This window comes from Electrona antarctica (assembly GCF_951216825.1).
Source record: "Electrona antarctica genome assembly, chromosome: 14".
Taxonomy (NCBI): Eukaryota; Metazoa; Chordata; class Actinopteri; order Myctophiformes; family Myctophidae; genus Electrona; species Electrona antarctica.
The window spans coordinates 28,022,521-28,048,444 of NC_136795.1; the positions used below are offsets into that span (position 1 = coordinate 28,022,521).

Below are 25,924 nucleotides of genomic sequence, written 5' to 3' on the forward strand. Positions count from 1 at the left end.
GGAGTTACGTGCATTACAACCGTACACGCACACACACACGCCAAAGACCTGGCTGCTGGGGATGCTGAACACATGCATGGCACAGAAAACCATCCCTTCTGGCAAAGACCCATCATCCCCAAAGATCTACTGACCCATTTCCCTCCTCTGCATCACCTACAAGCTCTATGAGAGGCTGCTACTCCAACACCTCATGTAATGCCACTCATAGACACCAAGCTGACTAAAGACCAAGCTGGTTTCCGTCCTGGACGCTCCTGTGCTGGGCAGCTACTCAACCTCACCCAACACATTGAGGATGGGTTTGAAGGAAAACAAATAACTGGAGCAGCATTCATAGATCTCTCTGCCGCCTACGACACTGTCCAACAGCGCTTCTACGTCCAGTTAACGTCCAGAAACAGGCTAAAAGAACACACGTGACTGCACATGCACACACACTTTACAATTTATAAATGTAGACATAGCAGCACTGTTATTCAGAGCAACTTACGTGTAAGTACAGTACGAGTAATTGAACCTTAGCCAACAAAACAACAGGCTACATAGTCATAAGTAGAGCACAAGAGAATAGTGCCTCAGTAGGCTTATCTAGGATACCTGGTAAACAATCACTCTATACAACAACATGATTTTTTGATCAAGCAAAGTATGGAAAGTATGCTATAAAAAGACATGAATCAACACAGTGTGCATGTGTGTCTGGTGGGTCAGATGCTAGAACTTATAGACCTGCTATTTTTGAAATATTTAGAAAGTGGAAGTGGTCTGTCTGTGTCAATATTTAACTAACAAAAAGAGTGTGACTAAATAATAACTGCATTGGATCTATTGGACCACAGGTTATTTTTGGCCATTTCGGACGATATACAAATACACAGTAAGCAGGTATATCTATAGATATGACAGGATATGCATCTGCGCAAGCCTTTCCCCAAAGTCCTTACCTCACTTGCACCCCACCCCCATCACTCACATTCTCACTTCAGAAGGTGATATTATTGCCTGTGGTGTCCATCTGGCTGTACGTGGATGAGCATGGCCTATATTTATCGTGTGGCTTAGCAGACAACAGAGGGTGCTAGGCGACATCGACAGTGTGACACATGATGAAAATGTAAAAACAGAAGTTGATATCAGTCATTTCATCACTTCCCACTTCTTGCTGAGAACGGTGTGAATTAAGAATGATGTAGCTTTCAAGTAACTTGGGGGTAGCTTTATGACTTTCAGAATGATGTAACTTTGTAAGTAGTTACATCATCAAGTACTAGCTATTTTCTTTTGCTATGTAGTTGGGCAGCTTGACAAAAGCTACATCACTACATTGTCAGTAGCACTATGGCACATCAACATAAAGTAGCACAAGTTGCACAACAGATGAGTTTTGAGTGCAGTCTGTTTATCATATTTGTCTCTGGAGACTTGGATCACACAATTTTCAAATGCTTCCGCCTAAGATGTCGGTAGCATTCAAAGATTGTGAAAGAGTTGTCTGGCCTGACAGACTGCCGTCACATCAAAAAGAGAATTCTCCATCTCCATCAAGTTGTAGCTTTGATGCAGTTTTATTTAATCACTCAATGTCATAATATGTCCTCAGCCACTTTGCCAAACATCAATATACTATAGCTAGCAACTGTACCTTTAGCTCAGTTACTTTTTGAGTGGTGCAACCACTCCAAGGAACAGCAATGTCCGTCCTAACCTATGTGACTATGTTTAGAGTACCAGTAGGGGCAAAAGTGGCGCTGTTGTGCCAGAAACAGAGAGAGAGAGATAGTGTTGCACTGTTGCCTGCTAATTACACAGAGAGAGACAGAGAGAGAGAGGCAGTTCACACGGGTGTGATTTTTTAAGTATATTAGTAGATTGCCCAACACTGAATTATATACAACACACTGTAGGTGTGTCTGTGTGGCATTGTGTTCACATGCATGCAACCGTGTGTGTGTGTGTGTGTGTGTGTGTGTGTGTGCGTGTGTGTGTGTGTGTGTGTGTGTGTGTGTGTGTGTGTGTGTGTGTGTGCGTGCGTGCGTGCGTGCGTGCGTGCGTGCGTGCGTGCGTGCGTGCGTGCGTGCGTGCGTGCGTGTTCGTGTGCTCACCGTGCACATGTGCATGAACGTCTCAATAACCACAATTGTGTCTAGATATATGATGGATGAGCTTTTGCTCCCAAGGCAATGTGACCCTCCCCTAGATGATGCCCAGAGTGCACCAGACCACTGGTCTCACTGCTATCACATACAACAAAGTTGAATCCTTCATTACTCTTTCGGTCAATAGTACAGCCTAGTGCAGTAACAGTGGAGGTAGTGGAACACACACTGATGAGGCTGGTTATAGTATCAGAGGCTTAATGCCTGGCGTATACAGTATGTGGCTGTGTGTCGTGACGCACACCAATCCCCATCACTGAGTCCAGAAGTGCACAGCTCAGTGACCACAACAAGGTCATCTCACCTTTCACCAAAACAATAATAAATATTTTGACAAAAAGCTAATGGACACACACACACACAAAAAGTGAAATTCATACATTAAAAAGTAAAATAAATAAATGAATCAAACAATAAATAGATATAAAATGTTATTATCTCTTTGGGGCAGCCAAATGATCATTCCAACCAAGTTTCAGGGAAATCCGCCCACTCGTTTGCGAGAAATTTTGTTTGCAGACAGACACAGAACACACAGAAAACCCCGTAATGATGTGACGATGATGATGATCTTCCAGAATACTCTGAATACTTATTCTGTATGTACTGTAGGAAAACTGTTATTCAACAAGAACAGTTGTTTCTTCATGCAAAATAGATTATGAGTTCAAATTCAATGAAGACACTTCGCCATAGGACGCTGCTCATTTATGACCCTTGTTGTGGGTGCATAATATTATGAAGATTACACAAGGGTTAGAGATGTGGACTTTCTCAGGAGAGAAACTTCATCAAGCATGAAATGAGAGAGATATCATGTCTCCTTCCCTCGGCTTCAGTGTGTTTCCTGCCAGGCTAGGTCAGCCATAAAGAAGAGAGAAATAGAAGAAAATGTATACTAACTATGAATGCATGTGTTTTGGTCAGATCCAGGCCCAATTAGTCCCCTGCCATAAATAAAAAATGGGCAGAAATTCTTTACAGTGCCATTGCTCCCAGAATCTGTGGTTTTAGTTCAATAAATGTAACTGTTTGTCCACCCACAGTAGTACTTTGCTTTGACCCGAGTTCATTGCGATTGTTCGGAGTTGCCAGTAGCTACTAGCTTGTTAGTAGTTCTTTTTTTATTGTGGGTTTAGAGAAGACGAATAGTAAGAACAAACACACATGTTGGACAGGGAGGCTGGGACTCTGGCAGACTTTAAAGACTGGGAGAATTTTTGAAAAAAATAACGAAGCCAATGTAAAGTTATCTCTTTGCCTCAAGGCTCTACCTTCCCCACAGGGAAATTGGAAACGACACTGTTCCGTCTCAGCTGTCACGGGATAGCCTCGTTTGGTTGTCGTTCCAAAAAAGCAATATGATGTAACATTGAGTTAAATATTTTGTGTGCCTCATCCTAATCACCTGTTTTCACAGTTCCGCTGTTGGGGTGGGTTTCTATGGAAACAGTGAGACCAACGACGGGGTATACCAGCTGACCTACTCAATCTACAATGCCAATCACACGTTGGGTGGCATCAACAATCTGGTGAGAAACACACACATGCCCAACGTTAGGGCTGAGCCTTGTTTTAACACTGAGCGTGTACAAAAAGTGGACCTGTCAGGATCCCAGGGTTTGTTTTTGTTACGCATTATTATTATACACACACTGCTTAATTGATTATCGTGCCCACCGTTTTCCCTGCACTTGGGGCATTAACATGATATTACAGTTAGTAAATAGCAGAGATAACCCCCATTGATTAATGTAATGTGCATAAGCAGCTGACAATCATTGAGGGTTTGTTTTAGCCTCTTGGCCCTGGGTTGGGGGATTGCAGTGACTTGTGGTCCTGGCTGTGTAATTGGGGCTTGTTGCAAAACAACTCCTGACCTGCATCCAGGGTGGGCAGACTTTATTTGCAAAGCGTAGCGGAAGAATGAACAGGGGGATAGAAGAGCAAGAGAGGGAGAGGGGTAGGGGGTCACCTCAGAGCCCAGGAGGAAATGGTAATCACAAGTTAGCAGGGGATTAACTCCCTTCTGCATTGGACAGTAAGCCTCTCTCTCTCTTTCTCTTTCTCTCTCTCTCTCTCTCTCTCTCTCTCTCTCTCTCTCTCTCTCTCTCTCTCTCTCTCTCTTTCTTTCTCATTATCTTCAAACATGCTCTCTCCTTCAAACTAGCTTTTATCCCACAATGTTGTACACAAATAGCCCAAAGTAGAAACCGGATCTTTGCAACGCATATTTATTTTCGACTGTGTGCACCGAATGGATTTTGATGATTTCATAGTTCATTACTGTGGGGGTTTGATGTTGCCTTGGTATTGATTTGATACTATAGCTGCATGTTGCATACTGGGGATAGCTTGTGAGAATCACAGCTATTCTCCAGGGGAGCAAACACTTCCTGCTAGAAAACAAAATCCAAAACAATGATCTGAAGAGAGATTATTGTTCATTAATACATTTACAGAGTTGTCTTGCTGTCTTTCCCAATCTAATCATAAAAATGACTTGGATGATTCCACGGTTTGAGTTGGAGAGAAAAGAAGCACCCGTTAATGAAGCTGTTATAGAGAATTGCTATATTTGGCATTACAGAAGTCTCTGTAGCAGTATTGGGTATTTGGGGTATTTCCGTAAATCATTATGGCATTATGGGTCTATGTACAAATCACAGAATAAACTACCAATGCAAGAGCCATGTCCCGAGTGCCTTATTTCACTTTCTATCAACTGTTCCTCTTTTGTACTGCTGTGATTGTACAGTACATCTTATTTGTGAACTTAAGGCAACTTTCAGGTGCTTGGTATCCCCAAAACCATCACACTAGCAGGTGAGGTTGCAAGAAAATTGTTTTTTAAAGAAGTGCTGCAACCCTCGAGTGTGACCCATCTTGTTAAAAAGGTACGCCCAATCTAGAGAGGCTTGTCTTACTATCTTTTTTTAAGTTAAAAGACCCAGCTTCATCCAGATGCATTTTAAAGGTGTACATGATGGTTCACACCATTGAAGGTTGAGGGTGCTGACTGCAGTGCAGACGAGTAGATAAGATTCACTCAGAGCTCCATGGCAGGGCTGTGAAACATGATGAACATGGAGACTGGGAGTGTTTTTACGGGCAATCAGGTCTTTCTCCCCGGGGAGTACTGGAGTGCAGGATGAGCTGTGTATTATCTCAACACATGGCTGCTCTCTGGGGTCGCACGTAGACCGAAGACAGCATGGATTCACTCCAAGTTAATGGAAGGTGTGTGTGAAAGGTTTAAGGCATAGTGATACCGAGATATGTTTTCAACTCGGTTGTGTCGAGTACCTTATATCGTATACGATCCTGGTCAGAATATGACTTGATTGTATATGGTCAGGTGTCTTGTTTCTGCCCACTGAATAAAATTCAAAAGTCCGGAAACATGTCTTTTGCTTAGTTTTTTGGTCATATTTCTGACTTAATATGATATACTGTACAGTAGAAGGGATTTTACAAGTACAAATTAGGTGAAATTAAACTCATAATTCAGGTCTTTTTCATTTTATTCAGGGTCATACATGGGCTTTCAATCCTTCTATATCGATTTCAAATGTAGGCAGTGTGAAATCAAAGATATCAATAATTGAAGTGCTACAGCAACACCAGCAGTCAAGTGGATCCTTAACATTGCAGTTTATAGTGCTTGTTAAACTCCTATAAGTGATTCAGAACAAAATCTGTTTGAAACGTGCGTTTGTAAATTATTTTGTTTGATGAGAATGCATATTTCTATTTCATCCAAAGCACATTGGTCACATCAACATAATGAGGTGTAAATATAGACTTCCTCTATTTGTAAGAAATCAGGTCCTTGTTCATGATACTCTACTACTGTATACGCAAACACACATCCAACCCACATGCAAATATAGACACAGATGTACACACTATCACAATAAACAAAGAGCTGTGCAAACAAAAGCTGCAGGCACACGTTATGTGAATTGTTAGTTCTGCTTCAGTGTTTTTGTTTAAGACAGTATCTGGTGGCTAAAATTGACCTGCTGTTAGCTGTATTGATGTGTTTCTTTCCAGGGGTTTTTATAACACTGACAGTCACTCTATCAAAGTAATGTACAAAAAGAAACATGTGTTGATTCCTCCACACGACCCCCTAGGCTCTCAACTTCACACACATCAGTGATACGATCTCTCACCCAGTGTTATCATCCTCTCAAACCATTATTGTTTATCAGAATAATACACAGATACTTGGGGGGGGGGGGGGTTGTTCCAAGGGTTTCTTTGATGCGTTCACCTTTGGCTACATCTCCTCTCATCATTTCATTACAATAGTTGCTAGTTTCTGTTCATCTCTTATCTCGTCTCCTGTTCCCACCCCTCTCTTGTACCCTACCTTCCTCTCCACGTCTCTTTCTCCTCTTTTCCATTTACTGCAACCCTACCACAACATGCTGTTGCCCCCCTGCTTTTGTTCCCCAGGTTGGGGGTTCCCTATCCAGTATGGAAACTGGTTTAATGCAGCACCTGGAGCGACTGGATGAGATCTTTGCCAAGAGGAAAGATTATGTCAAGGTTCTCCGCTTCATGCAGCTCATGTCTTCCAACATCATCAGCCAGCTGTCAAACCTGCCGGATATTGGCAAGGCCAATGTGGACCTTGCAGCCATTGCTGACCAAACAGCCTTCTTTGAGTATTATAGGTTGGTGGAATTAACACATCAACCACTTAAACCCTCTATTCCTAGTAAAACTGACCTGAGTTGCAACTGTACTTGGACCTCTTTTTTCCATGATAACCAAATGTATTTTCTCAAAAATAGCTATTCCCCCCAGAATAGGGATACTGGGGTTCAAGTGGTTAACATTGCTCAGTTTATCAACAATTTCAACTTGTTTTGAATATGCACTCATGCATTTTGAAAAAGCTATTTCATTGAGAAATAAACAAATGCACCAGGTATGTTTTGGTCAATATCTGTGTCTCTCTCTATCTCTCATGTGTCCTTCCGTGCACACATGCACAAGCCATAGGGACCGCGTAGTGAGTTATAGAGCACCGAAGTCTGACGTCACTTTCAGTAGAGGGCGTCAGTCCCCAGGTTCATGTATTTTTTTATTTGCATCTCCATAGGGAGATTTTAGATCGCCTCATATAAGAACTGTGTTTGAAAAATAAACCGACCACCCCGGCCTTTCTGTCAGGGGAGTGGCTGTGCGTCTTTAATGATTTCCATTCATATTTGATACAGCCAGTTTCTGGAGAAAATGTAATTAATGTGGCCGCAAAAGCCTTGAAACTACATATGAAGGCAATGTCACTGCTAATATACGTCATGCCCAGCTGTCAACACATTGCGTTCCTGAGATTCCTCGTTGACGTAAGCTCAGCTGGTGGTGACTCGACTAGTACTAACCACGAAACATTAAATATCAATAAAATAAAAATAAAAATAAACGTAATTAACATCCAGTTTCTGTTCGACGGGCAGATGCAGCCACCCGCATACCTGAAATGTAGTCTCTGGGTTGTTTGGCTCGTTTCTTTTTTTTTATAATATTTATTTTATTTGGAAAAAGCAGTAGAATAACAGCATTTATATGTATACATAGGACACAAGTGCAGTTCCCAGGATTTTTTTTCACCCCTCTTCCCTCCCTCCCCCCGTTTGGCTCGTTTCTAACGCTTATTTTGTTACTCTTTGGGTATATTTGTACATTTCCACCTTCAGTCGATGCTTCATATCCATATGAGTGAAAAGGCCGGGGTGATCGGTTTATATTTCAAACACAGTTCTTATATGAGGCGATCTAAAATCCCCCTATGGAGAATACAATGCAAATAAAAAAATACATGAACCTGGGGACTGACGCCCTCTACTGACAGTGACGTCAGGACTTCGGTGCTCTATAGAGAGAGTGAATAGAAATCATTTCTTTAATATTATTTGTCACAGCTTACACAAAAACGAATTTCACCCAATTCTTTACACTTGTAAACCAATGGATGAAATTTTGTGTAAGCTCCATGATTATAGATATCGTTGACTAATGCAGTGGTTTCTAAAAAATGAATGAAGCAAGAACATGATTGGTTATTTAATTAACTCTATCTCTACCGCTAGCTGTTAGCATAAACCCCAGTTCCCAGTGCCAGCATACGCGTTCACTTTAAAAGACGATGATACTAGAGTGTGTTTGTGAGTGTGTGTGTGAGTGTGTGTGTGTGCGTGTGTGTGTGAGTGTGGGGGGGGGGGGGGGGAACACCGAACAAGCACACACTCTTTACCTTTCTTCAGAAGCTTTTACATGGCGGCAGCGTCACGGTACAAAGGCACAAATTTAATCCGAAATGTGGATGGCAGAAAATCCACCAAGGACAGCGATTCTGGAGTCGCATTTATGGAGGTTTGAAAATCCTCCTTTCAACTGGTTTGCACTGAGATTATATTTGCAATCCCATAGTTGGAACGGTGGGGCGTTGCTATAGGAAGGGGACCAATGTTAAAAGCTTCCGTAGGCATCAACCATTATATAGACAGAGTATACGTTGGGGTACGTATATATACGGACCTGGGATAGGACGCCACCTAGCGTCGACGTGCGTATATATACGGACTTGGGGAGAAAAAGAGTTAATGAAATAAAAGCACACCAACGCACTATTTGTTGTCAGCACCGGAGATAATGGCAGGAGTTTTTAATTGCTGATTACTTTAAAAAAAAAAAAGCCTAGAGCCTTCTAAGTGTAGCCTGGTAGGTAAACCATCCTAGTTGCATGAATTCACATTATCATGTCTTCGGCAGACCGGTCTGGCCCCAAGTGCTGGGTGGTTGTTTACTTTAGTAGAAACCAAAAAGTGGAAGTGTCTGCATTCAGGTCCCTGTGATTGACAGATGGTTGGGCTGAAATAGCAAAACACATCCCATCCCAAGCTAACACATCTTCCCAAACCTTCACTATTAGGATTATGGTGTTGCATTCATTGTAGCAGTAGCGCCAGCGGTCATTGGAATTGCTTACTGAATCTTAACATGATTAAATACAGGCAGCGACTGCTGTACTGTATCACAAGGCAGTGTTACCTCCTTGACCTATTTATATAATTAATGTCATCAGTTTGTCCTCCATTGCCAGCTCCACATGGAGCGTTCTCTATAGCCTCAGGACCTGGTCTCACTGTTCTGGACCTGCTGTTGCTATGTGCAACCTGACACCAATCTCCTGTGTAATGATTGGGTTTCATACTACCAGTCAGTGAGCTATAAAATGCTTGTGGAGAGGACTGTACCCTGCAAAATCCTGAGTGTCTGGAGTGCAAAATGGGTAAATTTGTACACTTCACCCAGGGGTCTATACCAGCCCCCCCTGTTTTTTTCCCTCTACACCAGGGGTTCCCAAACTGTGGTGCTTGCACCCCTTGTGGTGTGCGAACACCCTCTAGGGGAGATGTATAGAGCAGCTGCGGGAATATACACCAGCTGCATGTCTCTCAGCGCAGTGCAGTGACATTCTGTGATTATTTGCCATAATCATGTAAAAAATGTATAATTCTCGGCCAAATGCAACAAGACTTAGGGCTCCATTTTTGTCTCATCTTTCTAAAGCCACTATTTGGGGTTTTAGGAGTGGGGAAAGGGTGTTCCCCCACTAAAGTTGGTATTTTTGTTACCTGTCTAAATCCCTTAAACACCTCCGTTACCCGTTATATTATGCATAGGTGTGGTTTGGGCGTTGCAATAATTAAACCAAATTTAACCAATCACCAGTCTTGGCTTTAATAGATCCCTTTAAGAGATCCCTTAACCGTTGCCCGTTAGTGCTATATTGCTTCATAGCCGCTGCCCTAAAGTCTCACTGCTGCACAAGAACACTCGTCTTTTCATTGAGTCACAACTCGCTCAAATCTTGCTCATTTAAAAGTTCTATGTAAACTACGAAATTAGGGCTTTCATTTGGTATATAGATCGTGCGTGTAGGCCGTCTCTACGGAACGGTATGAAGCGAAAAGGAAAGGAAAACCCCATTTGTTGCTATGGGGTGATCATGAACTGAAAGAGCAAATGGAAATGGAATCGCGCACAAATAACGTATTTGACTATACAATTATATAAACACAATGGACACAAGGAAGTGGCAGGCACTCAACTTCTGCTGATTATAGGAAAATTACAAAGAGATAGGAGAATAAGGAGAGATGAGGCAGCCTGTCTGTGCCTGCAGACATCTCCATTGAGGCGCGCGCGGCGTGCTGTGCGCTGCTCTACCGAACTAATTTGGCACGGCTTACGGGTGCTTTTAAACTCCACTATCGACTTCCCAAATGTATGTTACCAAAATAGCAATTTAGGGGAAAGAGTGCCAACACGCCCATGACCACACCTCTAGGCGCAAACACCGGTGTCGGCAAAACATATAGCGGGTGACGCGGGACGAAAATACCATTAAGGGACAGAGAAAGCTCCTATATTCGTAATTTTCGGGCAGCGGCTGAATTGCGGGCCGCGCTGCGGGTAAAGGCTGCGACAAAATTGGAGCCCCTAGTGTTGGGCTTGGGGGGTGCGTCAGCTAGGTCGGGAGGTAACAGGGGGTGCACAGCCAAAAAAGTTTGGGGACCGCTGCTCTACACCAAATCTCTTGGCCGAATATAGCCGATCAGATCTGCTATTTTCGCTGAAAGGTTTCCCCGGAATAGGGACCCCAGGGTTCATATCATGTAGTTACATTGACACGGATGATTTTGCAGTACGTTGATGAAGGGCTCATGTTGCAACGAGTCATCGAATAGGGGAACAATGCCACAACTCCTTTTTTCCACTTCTCCTCCCTCCCTAATGCATTTCTCTCCATTCCTTTATGCTCCAGTGTTCACCTGAAGGTTTTTAGTACTCACTTTTTCAATTAAATTCAATTAAATTCAATTAGCCTTTATTTTTGTCTTGGGCACCAAGAGACATCGTTATACATTACATACATACATAAATACATAGACACACAGTTCATAGTACAAAAAACACAGTTCATAGTACAAAAAAATAATAATGATCCTACCCACACTGTGCAAATATATCAAGAGGTTCAAGTATTACAGTATTGCACTATCCCATCATAAGGTCTTCCCTGTTCCCCCCAGTAGTTAGTTATCTGTTATTGAGTGCTTTGATTGACAGTGGAACAAAAGAGAATTTATATCTGTTGAGCTTACAGTATGGTGATCTGTACCGTCTGCCAGACGGCATCAACTCATATTCTTTATGGAGGATGTGGTTCGGGTCTCGGGTGATTTTGAGGCCCTGCTTCCTCACTGTACTCTCAAATATCTCTTGAAGAGAACATGGGGGCTGCATACCTATGATTTTCCCAGCCCTCTTGACTAGGTTGTGATGTTGGGATTTGAGTTTGACGGACAGGTTACCAAACCATGTGGTGATGCCATAACGGATGATGGATTCTATATTTGCCCTGTAGAACAGTAACATGATGTTTGTTGCTACACCATGGACCCTGAGCCTTCTCAGAAAGTGCATGCGCTGGTTAATTCGGGAACAGACGGAGTCAACTTGGGGAGATTGAATAGCAATCTGTGTTAAAAGCTCTCCTAGTGCGTACACATTGTTATTCCACACTCCTGTGGCATACAATTCCAAATCAGCCATTGTAAGAAGTAGCTTGGAGCACTCCAGGATTATTACTTCTAAAACTAGTGACTGCTAGTTAGTGGTAGGCCTAATTTTAATATGCATATGCTGCAATATGCAGTACAGTATTGTGTTCCTCTTACACTTTGTTTCATTTTAGTATTCAGAAGTATCTGCATCAGCTTTATTGTCACATCACACGATTACCGTAGTGTAAAATGTCTTACAGTTACAGGAAGAGTTGGAATATGGAAGTGAGGATAGAGAGGAAAGGAACACAGAACAAAGAACAGGTCAAATTACTGGAAGGCACAGTCAAATAAAATATACAAAGTCCAATATAAATAAGGTGCTGATTAAAAAGTTAGCAATGGTTATATGGCACTACGGAAGGCAGAAATACTACACTCTTGTGGCGTACAATTGCAAATCATCCATTGTAAGAAGTAGCTTGGAGCACTCCAAGATTATTACTTCTAAAAACGCAAGTGCCTGCTAGTTGGTGGCAATCTTAATATGCATACACTGCAATATACAGTACAGTATTGTGTTCCTCTTACACTTTGTTTCATTTTAGTATTCAGAAGTATCAGAATCAACTTTATTTATCACACGATTACTGGTGTAAAATATAGTGTGTGAAATTATTTTTCTCTAAATATTGCAGAACAGGTAGAATAACTGGAAGGCACAGTCAAATTAAATATACAAAGTCCAATATAAAGAAGGTGGATGATTCAAATGTTAGCAATGGTTATTATGGCACTATGGAAGGCAGAAATGCTTCTTGTGCAGGTGGAAAACATATCAGGCATATAAAATTAGCAGGTATATAAAATTACAGTTTAATGCGCATGGTTAAGGTGACATGGATAAAAAACTAAAAACTAAACTGCACAGGGTATAAAATCACAATCAACAACATTTAGCTTTTTTTGAGTGAATGACAAATAAAACCCCTCTTGATTCTTGACATTAATGCTTTGTGTCCTGGCGATCGATGCTTTGGGCCTCTGTCATAAGGTTTACAGTTCCACAGGGGCTAGTGCTGTTGAGAATGAGTCAGTTAAGTGCTCCCAAGCGTGTCTAGATCAGAAGCCACATTCATACACACTTTAGTTAGGGATTCAGGACAGTGTGTGGTCCATTCCTGCAGAGGACACTTTAAGAGCATGAAAGATTCATGAGTATGGATTTTGTCCTGTTAAATTATTAAGCTAACAGGCTGGAAATGACCTGGAACAGATGGGCTCTAACTAATATACAAGCTTGCTAATATGCACTGCATACACACATAGACGCCTTGAGTCATGCGTGTATCACCTTTTTTAATTGTACATCGTGTGTGTTCTGTAAACTGTCAGTCAAATTGATGGTGTTGATCATTTCGCTTATACTTACTGTAATTTCCTGGCCTTGTCTTGTAGATGGTTGACCTATCTACTACTGCTGATCCTGGATCTGGTCATCTGTGTGGTCACCTGCCTGGCGGTGGCCAGGCAGTCGCGATGGCTGCTTTCTATGTAAGTACTGGGTGCATTTTTATGCGTGTGCATTCCAAACTCTATTTGAGTCCAAATTTGCAGAGCACCGTTGCATCATGCACAAATATGATGAACCATTATGCACAGCCAGCACACGTGTGTACAGTAGGTCTTACAACTAGAATGTATGGTTGATAACTTGATATGGTATAGATAAGGTATAGAACACGCAAACGCTGCTGAAAATATGCATAGAAATATGTCCAGAAGCATGAGGAAAAAAATGAAGAAAGAAATACCCATTTATATTATTATATTGTAGGTCCTTAAACCATAACCTCTTCCTACCCCACCCAGCCCACCGGCAAAACCTTCTCCAATCTGGTCACTAAAACTTTGGATAGTCTTTTATTATTCACATTTAGTAATGATATTGGGCGATATGAGGAGTATAGAAGTGGGTCCTAGAAAAAGTCTAATTATTGCTTGTCGTAATGTTGCTGGGAGAAGAAGACATACGTTTTAGTAGAATTCTGAAATTTAGCCATCTGGTCCCAGTGTTTTATTTGTTAGGATTTAATGGCTTCCTGTATTTCTGCATTAGAGATCTTAACCCTAAGGAAGATTTCTGTTCTTCTGAAACGAGGGAAATTCAATTGTAGAAAAAAAGGAAAAGAAAAAAAGATGGCTATTTTGAACACAAGGATGACCGAAACATCTGTCTTTTTTTAATTCCCCTTCGCACTTGCGATTCTGGACACTGGACATTGGATCATGATTTATAATAGACATTAAAACAATTTCTCATGCCTCTGGGTGTATTGTGATGTGCCTGTTCGAGTTCAACAGTGTGTGGATGTCCTATACCCTGCCTATCAATGATAAACCCTTCATGAGGGCATTCTTCCCTGAAGTTTATCTCTACTTTCTGGCTTCCTGCTGAGGCGAAGCAAGCTGGTCAGCCTCTCTGGCACCATATATAGAGTGCTGTACTGTACATGAACCTAGAGTAGGAGTCAGGACTATCATTTCATTCTCACTTGGTCCATGTATTTATTCCACTCACATGCTGCACAAGTGGAGATTGTAGAATTATTGTGGAAGCCCAATTCATACTTTGTCATGTGAAATTGTGAATGCACTTTTCATTTGTTATTTTCAAGTTATTGTTGGACAAGCAAACCAACAGATCAGTTGCCTGAATGCGGTTATTAGGTGCTTAGATCTCAAAACTCCCCTTTCAATTTATAATAATAATAATAATAATAATAATAATAATAATAATAATAATAATAATCTAAGTAAAGAGAAAATAACCCTTTTGGGCAATTTTCCACGGAAAGAAAAACAAGTCCAATATTGAATTGGAAGTGGCAACCGGTTTCAAAGCCTGCAAATCCAGTGGTTAAATTTCCTCCCTCTAGGAGCAGTGTGTTGAGTTTCAGTGTCAGTGGATGATGTTGACCATTCTCAGCTTCTCCTGATGGACCCCACTAATGTCTATTGATCGCCGGGGCAGGATGAGCCCCACTCCCCTAACTAAGTGCTTTCAGGCTACTTCATTGGTGATTTTAAGGCAATCAGGAGAAAGGGGGTTGGGAACCGAAGCCCTCGACTGCCTTTTACGTCCATCAGGGAGCCACACACTCTCTCTCTCTCTCTCTGCTCACTGTTTATTACTTTCTGACTCCCAGCACTTTCTCTAGCCCGTTATCACTGTGTCACAGGGAGTGGAGTGATGTCTAGACATTGTGATGTTTATTCATAAGCAGCATCTGTTGTGCTAGAGAGTTACACTGTACATTTTCTTAAGAAAAAAACTCAATTTAACCCTCCCAATTTAGTCATTATGACAATTTCCCAATTCCCCACACGCTTGTGTTTAATCGTGTCACTGCAACAACCCCTACTGGTTGGTTTGCGGACTGGTTGATCCTATGGGATGGTATTGAAACCACATGCCTTCTCCAATACACGTGGCATTACCTGACACTATTTTTCACCTGCCAGTGAGGAGTCTCAGCGGGAGAACGTAGCGCATGCAGAGAGGAATACCCTATTCCTCACAACACTTCTGCTGACATGGATGGTGCACTTTAGGCATTCAAACTTGTCACTTATCAGCGAAAATCGCAGTTTTGAATCCGAGTAATTTCAGAAAACGTTTTGGGGGTGTCGTGTCAATCACAAAGGAGAAAGAAGATTAAACCTGCGTTGCCGACACCGTTGACTAATCATATTACTTTCGTTCTTGTGACCTGTACAATAATGTTTATCGTAAACTGGGTGAAGTATGAATGAAATAAGGTGGATAAAATGCTCTCATGTTCTGTTTTAATGTGCCATTGTCTTGTCTCTACATGTAACTTGCTTCCTCCAGGAGCATGGCTTTTGTAATGTTGTCACTGGTCCTGAGTTGGACGTCGCTTGGAGTAGGAACCGCTACGTCTGTGGTGAGAATAGACGCCATGCCGACGCATTGATACATTTATGTATGAGACATTATCATTTATATACATACATATACACACTTGAAATCCATCCCGCACTTTTATCAAGGCAATGAAAATGCTAGTATTCTTTTAAGTGAGTGCTTATTTTTGTATAAGTGAGCATCAGTGAGACAGATCTATTCTATTGTATAATGTATATTGATCCACATGGCCTTAAGCAGATTAGTGAGGCATCTGGCTTGGTATTGTTGACTGACTGTGGTGGAACGACGTCCAAATGTTACAGTTGTGATTCTAAGGTTGTCATAATTAGCAGCTGAGCACTAACCTTCCCATCCCTTCTAAATATTTGCCTGGACCATTCCTAAAATAAAAATCTGTTCCGTCAGGTTAAATTAGACTATAGAGCGTCGCAGTCCCGCCTCCTACCCTGGACCAGGAAATGATTCTCCGTTCATTTTCCTCATAGACATTTCAGAAAGTATTTATTTAAAGACGTTTGCGCCGCGGACAAAGCCAACTCACACATTTTTTTGGGCCGAACAAATAATTAGAAAGAAGAAAAAAACGGCAGGTTACAACACTTTTTTTGTTGTTTTTCTTCTTTGTAATTATTTGTTTGGTCCAAAATATTGTTTGTGTTGTCATGAGTTGTCACGACTCGAGTTGGCTTTGTCCGCGGCGTAACCGTCTTTAAATAAATACTTTAAGAAATGTCTATGGGAAAAATGCATTGGGTTTCATTTCCTGGTCCATGGTAGGGGGCGGGACTGCGACGCTCTATTGTGCCTGCATGTTATGTTTCCCTATGGTCAGCCATGCAGTAAAGCTGATTACAAGCTCATGCTGTAGCCTTTTACAGTAGGTTACTCAACCTTTGGCCCTATATCGTAGTAAACAAAGCTGCTTCTGAGAGTAATTACAGTGGCAAGCTAGCCAATCTTTCTCTCTCTCCTCATCCCTTCACAGATTGTTTTTCTGTGGTCTGGCTGTGGTCAGTACATTTGGACTTAGGTGTAAATGAGCCAAAGTGTATTTGGGACAGATTCCAGGGAAGCAACCTTCCCCCCTGCCTGTCCTTCTCCTCTCCTCTCTACACAGTTGTCTGCCTCCAGCAGAGAACAGTCACATTTTATTCATTCCAGAAGACCACGACTATGAATGACCTTTTCTCAATGACCAGGATCTGCTGAATGTGTTGGTCAACTCTTAACCACTTTAACCCATTAAGACCTGAGGCCGATTCTACAGATGTCTTCTAACTCAGTAGTTCTCAAACTTTAGCCACTCCCTGTGGGGGTGTGGAACGCGTGTGTCGCATTTGAAGTTGGTGGGGCGAACGGTTCTCGAGTTACGTGGATTACACACGTACAGAGACTTGGTGCATTTATAGTTCGACTAGAACGGTGCCCGTGGGGCCTCTACAGCGGTGCCCGTTGGGCACTGACCTACTTGGAACGATGCAAGTTGGAAATGCATGGCCCACCCAGATATTATGTATGTGTCCCTTTTATGCCCATATATGGAGTTCTTTGTCAGGCATCCCCAAATATGGAGTCTATGCAGACGTCAGAATGATGTCATAACAGGCCAGCTCCATATATGGAGTCTGCGCATGGGCCCTGTCCAGAGCACGGGTTCTGGACTGCCGTGGGTCCGATCGACTCGACACCGGGCACTGCACCCCCTATGGTGGTATGGAACGTGTGTGTCGAATTTGAAGTCGGTGGGGCGAACGGTTCTTGAAAATTTACAGTAGAGCAAATCGGCTAACCAATCACATAAATGTAGTTGTTCATGAGATGACACGGGTGTGATTTTTGAGTAGCCAACGCAAAAATCACACCTGTGTGAAGTGAGGGGCGTTAATATTAAAGTCTAAACTCATGTTGATTAGGTGATGTAATGGTGATGTAAAACAAATGGTGCCAACACAAACATTAAATTCCCTTCATTGTCAATGGCGTTTTTAAAACAAACATTGAACTAAAAACAAACATTAAACCTGTATATAGGAGGGGTTAGCACCCCTCAAAAATCTAAATTGACACGGATTCTTTCCCGGTTTTACTGGGTCCTATTTTATACTTTCAGAAAGGTAAACAAATAGCCACTCTACAAGGCAAGCTCACAAGTGCATCGTGACAGCTTATAGCCCTTTCCACACCTAAGCGCAAAACGGTCGACAGCCACGCACTTCTTAAGCTTTTTAGACAGCTGGTGGATGGAAAAGAAGCTCCACAAAGTCCGTGGAGGTGGAGCATCTTTTCCATCCACCAGCTGTCTAAAAACTCAGAATTTAAGCTGCGCGCAGCCGAGAACGTGCATGGCTCTTTCCATAGTGTGGCAGCACCTTATAGATGACAGCTTGTAGCTGTCTATTTGTGCTATTTTCTTTACATTCTTGAGTACTAAATTAAAGTGCACATCCCTACACTATACTATTGGCCCCTGCCCAGATAGTCAATGAGATTTGGGTCAGAGGTAAATCCTCCGCATGGAAGTGGATTATCGAAGATCCTTTCCTACACAAGTTCACTGATGGGAAGTGGATGTGGGACAGGGCCCAGAAGCAAGCATGGTCATTTGGGACAGAGTCACATGCATCTCTTCACCATTACCCAAATTCACGAATATCTTATCTTATGAGAAGCAACAGGGGCGCCGTCAGAATGTAAAAAGTGCGGGACATTATTTGGGGGGGAGGGGGGAGGCGACGTCATGACTCCCATTGTTGTGTATTAGCCCGTCTGACACCTGCATCAAGTTGAGACTATAGAGCAGCTGCAGGCCACTGCACGTACAGCCTATACAACGACTCCACTATATTGTGCAGCTAAATGGAAACGGTGCAAGACCATGGCATGCACCAGCGCCGGTCCGGGAAATAAATAAATAAATAGACCAGGCATTATGTAAACAAATTGTCCATGCTAGTGTTGATGGATTGGTAGAATTTTTTGCAGTATTCACAACATTGGTGTGCATTGCTGTGCAACAATTATTCAATCAAAATCCATCTGTGAAGGCTATTGCTATGGTTTGGATATAATATTGTGATAGAAAGGAACTATGGAACTATGGACAGTGAAATCAAGACACTAATCATATTGTGTTTGACAGAGGTCAATGTGAGTTTTGGTTTCAGGCTATAAGATGACATGAGGCATTGATATTTGACACATTTGATGAATTTCCCTCCATCCTTCCTTCATGTATGAATGGTAACCAGAGGGTTTGCCTCACCCATTAAAACTGTAAACAAACAAGTAGGCTAGTTCCACCACCAAAATATTATTAATAATGACAATATTCACAATAATAATAATAATAATAATCATTATTATTATTAGTATTAGTATTATTCTCTCAGCTCTTGGACTAAAATTAGTAAAATGTCACTGCATTTGCACCAGAAATTGAGTCAGTTGATTATGCTCATGTTTCACATATTGTTGCTTCCTTTTGACTGCAGGGTGCCAGCGACTTCTGTGTGTCACCTGATAAGTTCATTGTAAATCAAACCAAGGAATTCCTTACTGCAGGCAAGTTATGTTTATAGTTATACCCACATGTGCTTGGCTACCAGAAATGTCACAGAATGGTTAGCATATTGTCACACTGTGGTAAATATAAATCTCATAACATAATATCCCAGAATTGTAAACAATGTTCTCTCTCTCTGTCTCTGTCTCTCTTTCTCTCTCTCTATCTCTCTCACTGTCTCTCCTCCAGATGTGGCACATTATTATTTGTTCTGCAGTCCAAATCTACCCAACCCCTTCCAACAGGTATTGGACAAATGTTATTTATATTAATTGTCAGCTGAGGCTATCTGAAGTACTTATCCAGATTTTGAGAACTATATTTACTCATTTCCAAAAATAAATTTTACACATTGCCAAGTAAAGCTCTTTATCAAACCCCAATCGGCTGAAAAATGAGTTTTGAACAACACTTTAATTACTTTCAAGTGATAACCCAAATAAAGTTTGATCAAAGAATATCCCTTCTTCTTCATGTGGGTCTTCAGTAATTAGCTGAGTCTAGACCGAACACAAACTGCCTGAGGGTATTCCCTTGCTCATCGCTTTTTATTTATTTACTCATTATTATTTTATGCAAGGATTTAACATAATTTAATGGTATTTGTGCAGCCTCTGTTGAGCAGAATCAAGGACATTAAATGCGTGACCAATTATCACAAGCCTCATGCCTGTCTATGCTAACAGCTTCCATTTAGGTCTTAATATGATTGCTAAGTAGATAGAGATAATCCATTCATTTTGATGACCTAGTTGATGTAAATATTGGTCTTTTATGTTAGTATGCTTGCGATTTGGGGGTAGGAATTCGGTTTCTGTGGGCTACATTTTGTTGAAATGCTGAACATGGACCTCTTTTTGATTGTGTGTTTGTGGACGTTTTGTGGGTTGCAGTCTCTGACCGTCTTCCAGCGGTCCCTGACCACTATGCAGATCCAGGTCCAGAACCTGCTCAGATTCTCGGTGCCGATCTTTCCCACCTCTGAGGTCAGTGGCTGGCCCAGACACTGCTATTCCCCGTCTGTGGTATAAGTTGATGTCCCTATATTCCCTCCCCCGCACCTAAATGTATTTATTCATTTATTTATTTGTAACACAGAGGGATCTTCTGGGGATCCAGCGCCTGTTGAACTCTACCGAGTTCAATCTCCACCAGCTAACAGCTCTGCTAGATTGCCGTGGGCTGCACAAGGTGAGGTCAGATGAAGGCCAGCAGCCTCATGTAATTGGATACTGCATTTTGTTTTGCTGCAACTTTTCAGTCAGTAGGCTACTTGGTACACTAGTATGTGTGTGAGGATGCTTGTATACAGTATGAGTACGCACTCATGATACATGCTGCAAGTGCATGCTTATTGTTGTATATCATAGCATATAGTGTGTGTGTGTGTGTGTGTGTGTGTGTGTGTGTGTGTGTGTGTGTGTGTGTGTGTGTGTGTGTGTGTGTGTGTGTGTGTGTGTGTGCATTTGTTCACACATGTCATGTCTGTACAGGATTACGTGGACGCTCTAATGGGAGTGTGCTATGACGGTGTGGAGGGTGTCTTGTACCTGTGCTTGTTCTCGCTGCTGGCTGGCAGTGCCCTCTGTGCCATGCTTTGTGCCATCCCCCGTGCCTGGACGCTCATCGCCAGCAGGTCACATCCTGTCCTTTCTATTAATGATTTTAAAGCCAGATTTATGCTTAGTTGCTGGTGTGTCCGCATGGAAAATAACTCATCTACAAGCTCACAATGCACCATAGTGCAACGCTTTGTGAACTTGTAGATCTGCTATTTTGCTATAACAAAGTATATCAAGCACTTACAGTCAATATTTCATGTCAAGCTTTTTTCCCTTACACTACTATTACTTTAAAAATGTTCTTAAATTTGATGGACATAGGACATATTATTATTAATATATTTTTATATATAAAAATAATAATAATAAGAAATATATATATATTTATATATATATTTTTTTAAATTATTATTATTATTTTATATTTTATTATATATATATATTAAAACATATTCCTGTAGACCTGCACCTGTAATTATGCCATAGACGGCAAACTAGACAGAGCAGCAAAATTATCAAATAATTAGCCTATTGCTGTGGAATATATTAATCACATTCTTCAAACCAGGAATGTGACTTGAAGCTGCCATGCTTGAGTTCACTCATGACCCATGATGACAAGGTCATAATGTCTGAATTAACAGGCTGTTAATAGACTACTGAAGGAGTTGACTTAGTTGAGTAGACGTCTAGAAGCTGGAAGTAAACCACTAGGCGCACATCAAATCCCTGTTTAATTTGCTTCAGGAGAACTCAAAGTTAAAACGAATTAGGTTCAAGGTCTTTATTAATGTCCCAGAAGGGCAATTGGGTTTACAGCAAAAGTAGTGGTTTCAAACATACAAACAATACAAAACAATACAGGACAACAACAGACAGAGACACCATAGCATAAACAGAGGTCTGGGCGCATCTAGTGCAGGTATAGAATCAAAGATAAAAAATAAGAAAGGCTACATTGAGAAAAGTGCTAAGATATAAAGTGCCGCATAAAGTGCTTGTTTCAGCATCGTCATCATCACATTACATGTTACTGGCAGCGTTGACTGCACGAATCGAGGCAGGGACTCACTTCACTTGTGTGAAGTGAGGGCCGCTTATCATCATACATCAGCCAATCAAATCATCACATTCCATGCCATAAACACATCTACACACAAAGCATAGGATCTCAAAAATACAATAAAATAAAAACTACCTCAGTGGTATGAAACCAGATAGACTTGATGTGTGTTTTATGCATGAGAAAGTGGTGTATATGAGAGATATATCTGGTATTATTTAGTTTGAGGAGCTGAAATGAGGTATTTGGAAAATAGCTGTGCTACAATTTCTTAAACCACAGTTATTATGCGTATCCTACCTGCTTTTGTCAAAATGCCAGCATATATACGTCCTGCATATTGACACATTGACACAAATTGCTTTTTGCTGTATGGCATAGGTCTATTTATGTCTAGTCGCTGGTATCATATGTTGCAAATAGAGAGGAGGTATAATTATTCTTCGCCTATAGCAGAAGTGCATGCTACCCATTTCATGCCCTGCCTGACATGATGATGACCTGTGTATGCCACCGTGTGCGTGCGCGTGCGTGAGTGAGTGTTTACGTCTTTGTGCTCTGCAGGGACAGAGATTATGACGACATAGACGAGGAGGACCCGTTCAACCCCCAGGCTCGACGGTTGTCTGTTTACAACCCCAGGTCCAACATCCACAGCTTCTGCAGCTATACAAGCAGCCTGGGCAGCCAGACCAGCCTGCAGCCCCCTCTGCAGTCTGCCTCCAACATCATGCCTTCCACTGAGTACATGTAAAATGATCATTTTATGATATATGCATGTCTCTGTGTTTGGGTGTCTGTGTGTGTACTTGTATTATTACTTTACTTGCCAAATGTCCCCACAACTATAGTACAATTGGAGAAATAGAAATTGTGCAGAAAATTGTCCTGGTCCTCACAAGAGAAATGGTTGTTTTAAGAGATTTGTAAAGTTATGCTTACAATTAGGAAAAGATTCAGGTTAGGATTAGGCATTTAGAGGTTAGGTTTAGGAGTAGCCACACATTATTGCTAATAGAATATCTTCAAATACCTCTCATCATGTAAGAAAACTCATTGACTCCTGGATTTATTTATCAGTCTCAGCTTCAGCTAAATGCAGGAGCTATAACTGTCATCAAACTTTTAGAGCTCCAACACGGATGCACGGGATGCAGCATCTCTATCATGCTTTAATTAGTGGTTTTAAGAACATAACTAAAAATAAACTAAATTGATGTGTCAAGACATCATGGATGTGTCTGGGACATCAATTAAGAGACAATGCTGGAGGAAGGTGTTATTCTTTGCATGCCCAAAATGCCACACTTTAATTTTCCTCAGCAGAAAATGAGTTGTGTCTCATCCAATCTGTCTGATGATGATCGTCTTTAGACCGTGTAAATAGGTCCTAAAATTGTTAAATGTTTCACACAGAGCAGTAAAATCAGTGTGCAGGCTGAATGTTTTTCAGCCTTGATTATGAGCTACGAGCTGCTTGAAGTAACCAAAAATATTGATCTAGACTAAGTCAGGCCCATTTATTAATTAGCAAAGATGAAATGTAGATAAAATTCATTTGTAGGCTCGGTGCATTATTGATTCAAAAGTGTTGCTTGCTTTGTTTGTGTTAGTCAGAAACAGGCTGTATAATGTGGAATAAACAGGAAATATTATCTGATCATTTTATTCAGCATTCATCTAAATGAATCATCAATGGGATTAATTTCATTAGGAATGGAGGAAATTGGCTCATGTATCTGCAAGCTGACAAGGCACACACTGGAATTCAGAATGAGTTATGGCTTGCAGTGTGCCGCTGATCATGTAAATGACTGTAGTTAAATAATGTCCTGATCCTAATTTAAACTAGATTCCATTCCATTCTCGGTGGCCCACTCAAATGTGTATTATTTTCAACTGTTCTGTCTAAACCAGAGGTGGGCAACCACCTCTTCAACTGTTCTGTCTAAACCAGAGGTGGGCAACCACCTCTTTGTTCTGTCTAAACCAGAGGTGGGCAACCACCTCTTCAACTGTTCTGTCTAAACCAGAGGTGGGCAACCACCTCTTCAACTGTTCTGTCTAAACCAGAGGTGGGCAACCACCTCTTTTTAACTGTTCTGTCTAAACCAGAGGTGGGCAACCACCTCTTCAACTGTTCTGTCTAAACCAGAGGTGGGCAACCACCTCTTCAACTGTTCTGTCTAAACCAGAGGTGTCTAAACCAGAGGTGTCTAAACCAGAGGTGGGCAACCACCTCTTTTTAACTGTTCTGTCTAAACCAGAGGTGTCTAAACCAGAGGTGTCTAAACCAGAGGTGGGCAACCACCTCTTTTTAACTGTTCTGTCTAAACCAGAGGTGTCTAAACCAGAGGTGGGCAACCACCTCTTTTTAACCACTTTATACTTCATTGCCCGGATTCCCCCAGGAGTCTGTACTACAGTAGGCACTAAATCCGTAATTTGGGGATTTTGCATTGCATAAGAGGCGTTCCCCCGTAACAATTGCTATCTTGTACCCCAGCCTAAATCTCTAAAACACCTCCGCTAGTGGGAGGTGCCTGAAAAGATTGCCCACCCCTGCTCTAAAGTGAATAAAAAATGAAATAAAATGAGTTGTTTTCAAAGGCAAAGTCTTTGTAGAAAGATACTTCCTGTATAGGCCTGCAAAACGGTTGTTGTTGTGGTGCTGTTAATTTTGGGGTTAGGTTGTAAGTCAAATATTGTGTAGTGTGTGTGTGTGTGTGTGTGTGTGTGTGTGTGTGTGTGTGTGTGTGTGTGTGTGTGTGTGTGTGTGTGTCATTGTGCATGCTTGCGTGCGTGTGTGCGTGCACAGCACAGTGTGCTTCTGGCGCGCGCACACACACACGCAGGGCCCCTTGAGTTAAATTAACACCAAGGACTTTGTTCTGTTGTGATCTCTATAACAGGAATCAATCCATGCTGTTTGGAGGGAACCCTCGCTATGAGAATGTGCCGCTGATAGGGAGAGGATCACCGCCCCCATCGGTGCGTTTTGGCCCCATAGGCCCTAGTGTCTTATACGTGACCACAGTGGCACGACTAATGTGAACGCCACTATAGCACACAACAGAAACATGCACTGTGACACTTTGTGCATGTTAAAACATATACTGTCAGTAGACACTGTAGTATAACTATTGACAGCATAACTATTACACTAAGTATTTCAAGTGGTGAAAGACTGCTCTCTGCTGGACATCGACTGTGGTGCATTCATGTTTGTCAGTTGTAGTGCAGACAGTCTCACTGCTAAATTGTGTGTATACTCATATCCTATTCATTGTTGTAAATCTAAAGCCTTTTTGATCCACAGTTAGCACTGCTATCAATCGGGGTGAGCTGCTCTGGTCAAACCTTGACGTTTTGTCAGTTTAAAGGCCACTGCATATTGTACTCTGCCCAGCCCGCTTGAACTTACCAGTCTCTATTTTTAATGGCATGGCTCATCAGTGTTTCCCTAATGCTGGCGTTAAATTAAAGCTAAGCCTGGTTAATCCACAGTTAACGCGACTATCGCTTAGGCTGAGCTGTCTGGTCTGATTCTTGTTCTGGGTCACAACCTTGACACTAAATCAAACCATCTCTTGTATTTAGCACTCTCATGCTAGGAGGTCTGGTACTTAACTTGAACCATGGCACCAAGGACAGATTTGTCAGAGCTATAGCTATATCTTCTGTGTCATTATGTGAAATTTAAGTACATAGATTACATTGAGAAAGCTTAATTCCACGGTATCAAGAGTCGTTCATTTTGCTCTCTTCTGATTAGTCATACTGTAGACTGAGCAGTACATGAAAGATGGGTCAGTCTTTCAGAAAGAGAGAAGGGTGGGAGTTAATTTGTGTAAAATTAACTTGTGTAAAATGCTTATTTTAATGTTGTGCTTTGTTCACAGATAATTAGAAATAATACAGGAGAGAACAATGCTCTTTTATTTTATGTTTGCACTATATATTTGTAATAGTTTTTAATGTAATATTAGTTGTTGCATAATAGGTATAGGTAGGGAATTCAGCTACAAAACATTAA

The 25,924-nt window shown here is 41.6% G+C and overlaps 1 protein-coding gene across 1 annotated transcript in view; it reads left to right on the forward strand.

The window, feature by feature from the left end:
- ttyh2l (tweety homolog 2, like) overlaps window positions 1-25,924 on the forward strand; it is a 49,565-nt gene that overhangs the window by 22,702 nt on the left and 939 nt on the right. The window contains exons 3-13 of the mRNA XM_079519652.1: window positions 3,580-3,691; window positions 6,624-6,844; window positions 13,208-13,303; window positions 15,645-15,717; window positions 19,193-19,262; window positions 19,453-19,508; window positions 20,157-20,249; window positions 20,362-20,454; window positions 20,757-20,899; window positions 22,453-22,638; window positions 24,801-24,879. Of these exons, the coding sequence (XP_079375778.1) occupies window positions 3,580-3,691; window positions 6,624-6,844; window positions 13,208-13,303; window positions 15,645-15,717; window positions 19,193-19,262; window positions 19,453-19,508; window positions 20,157-20,249; window positions 20,362-20,454; window positions 20,757-20,899; window positions 22,453-22,638; window positions 24,801-24,879 (1,222 nt within the window). The remainder of the gene's footprint in view (window positions 1-3,579; window positions 3,692-6,623; window positions 6,845-13,207; window positions 13,304-15,644; window positions 15,718-19,192; window positions 19,263-19,452; window positions 19,509-20,156; window positions 20,250-20,361; window positions 20,455-20,756; window positions 20,900-22,452; window positions 22,639-24,800; window positions 24,880-25,924) is intronic.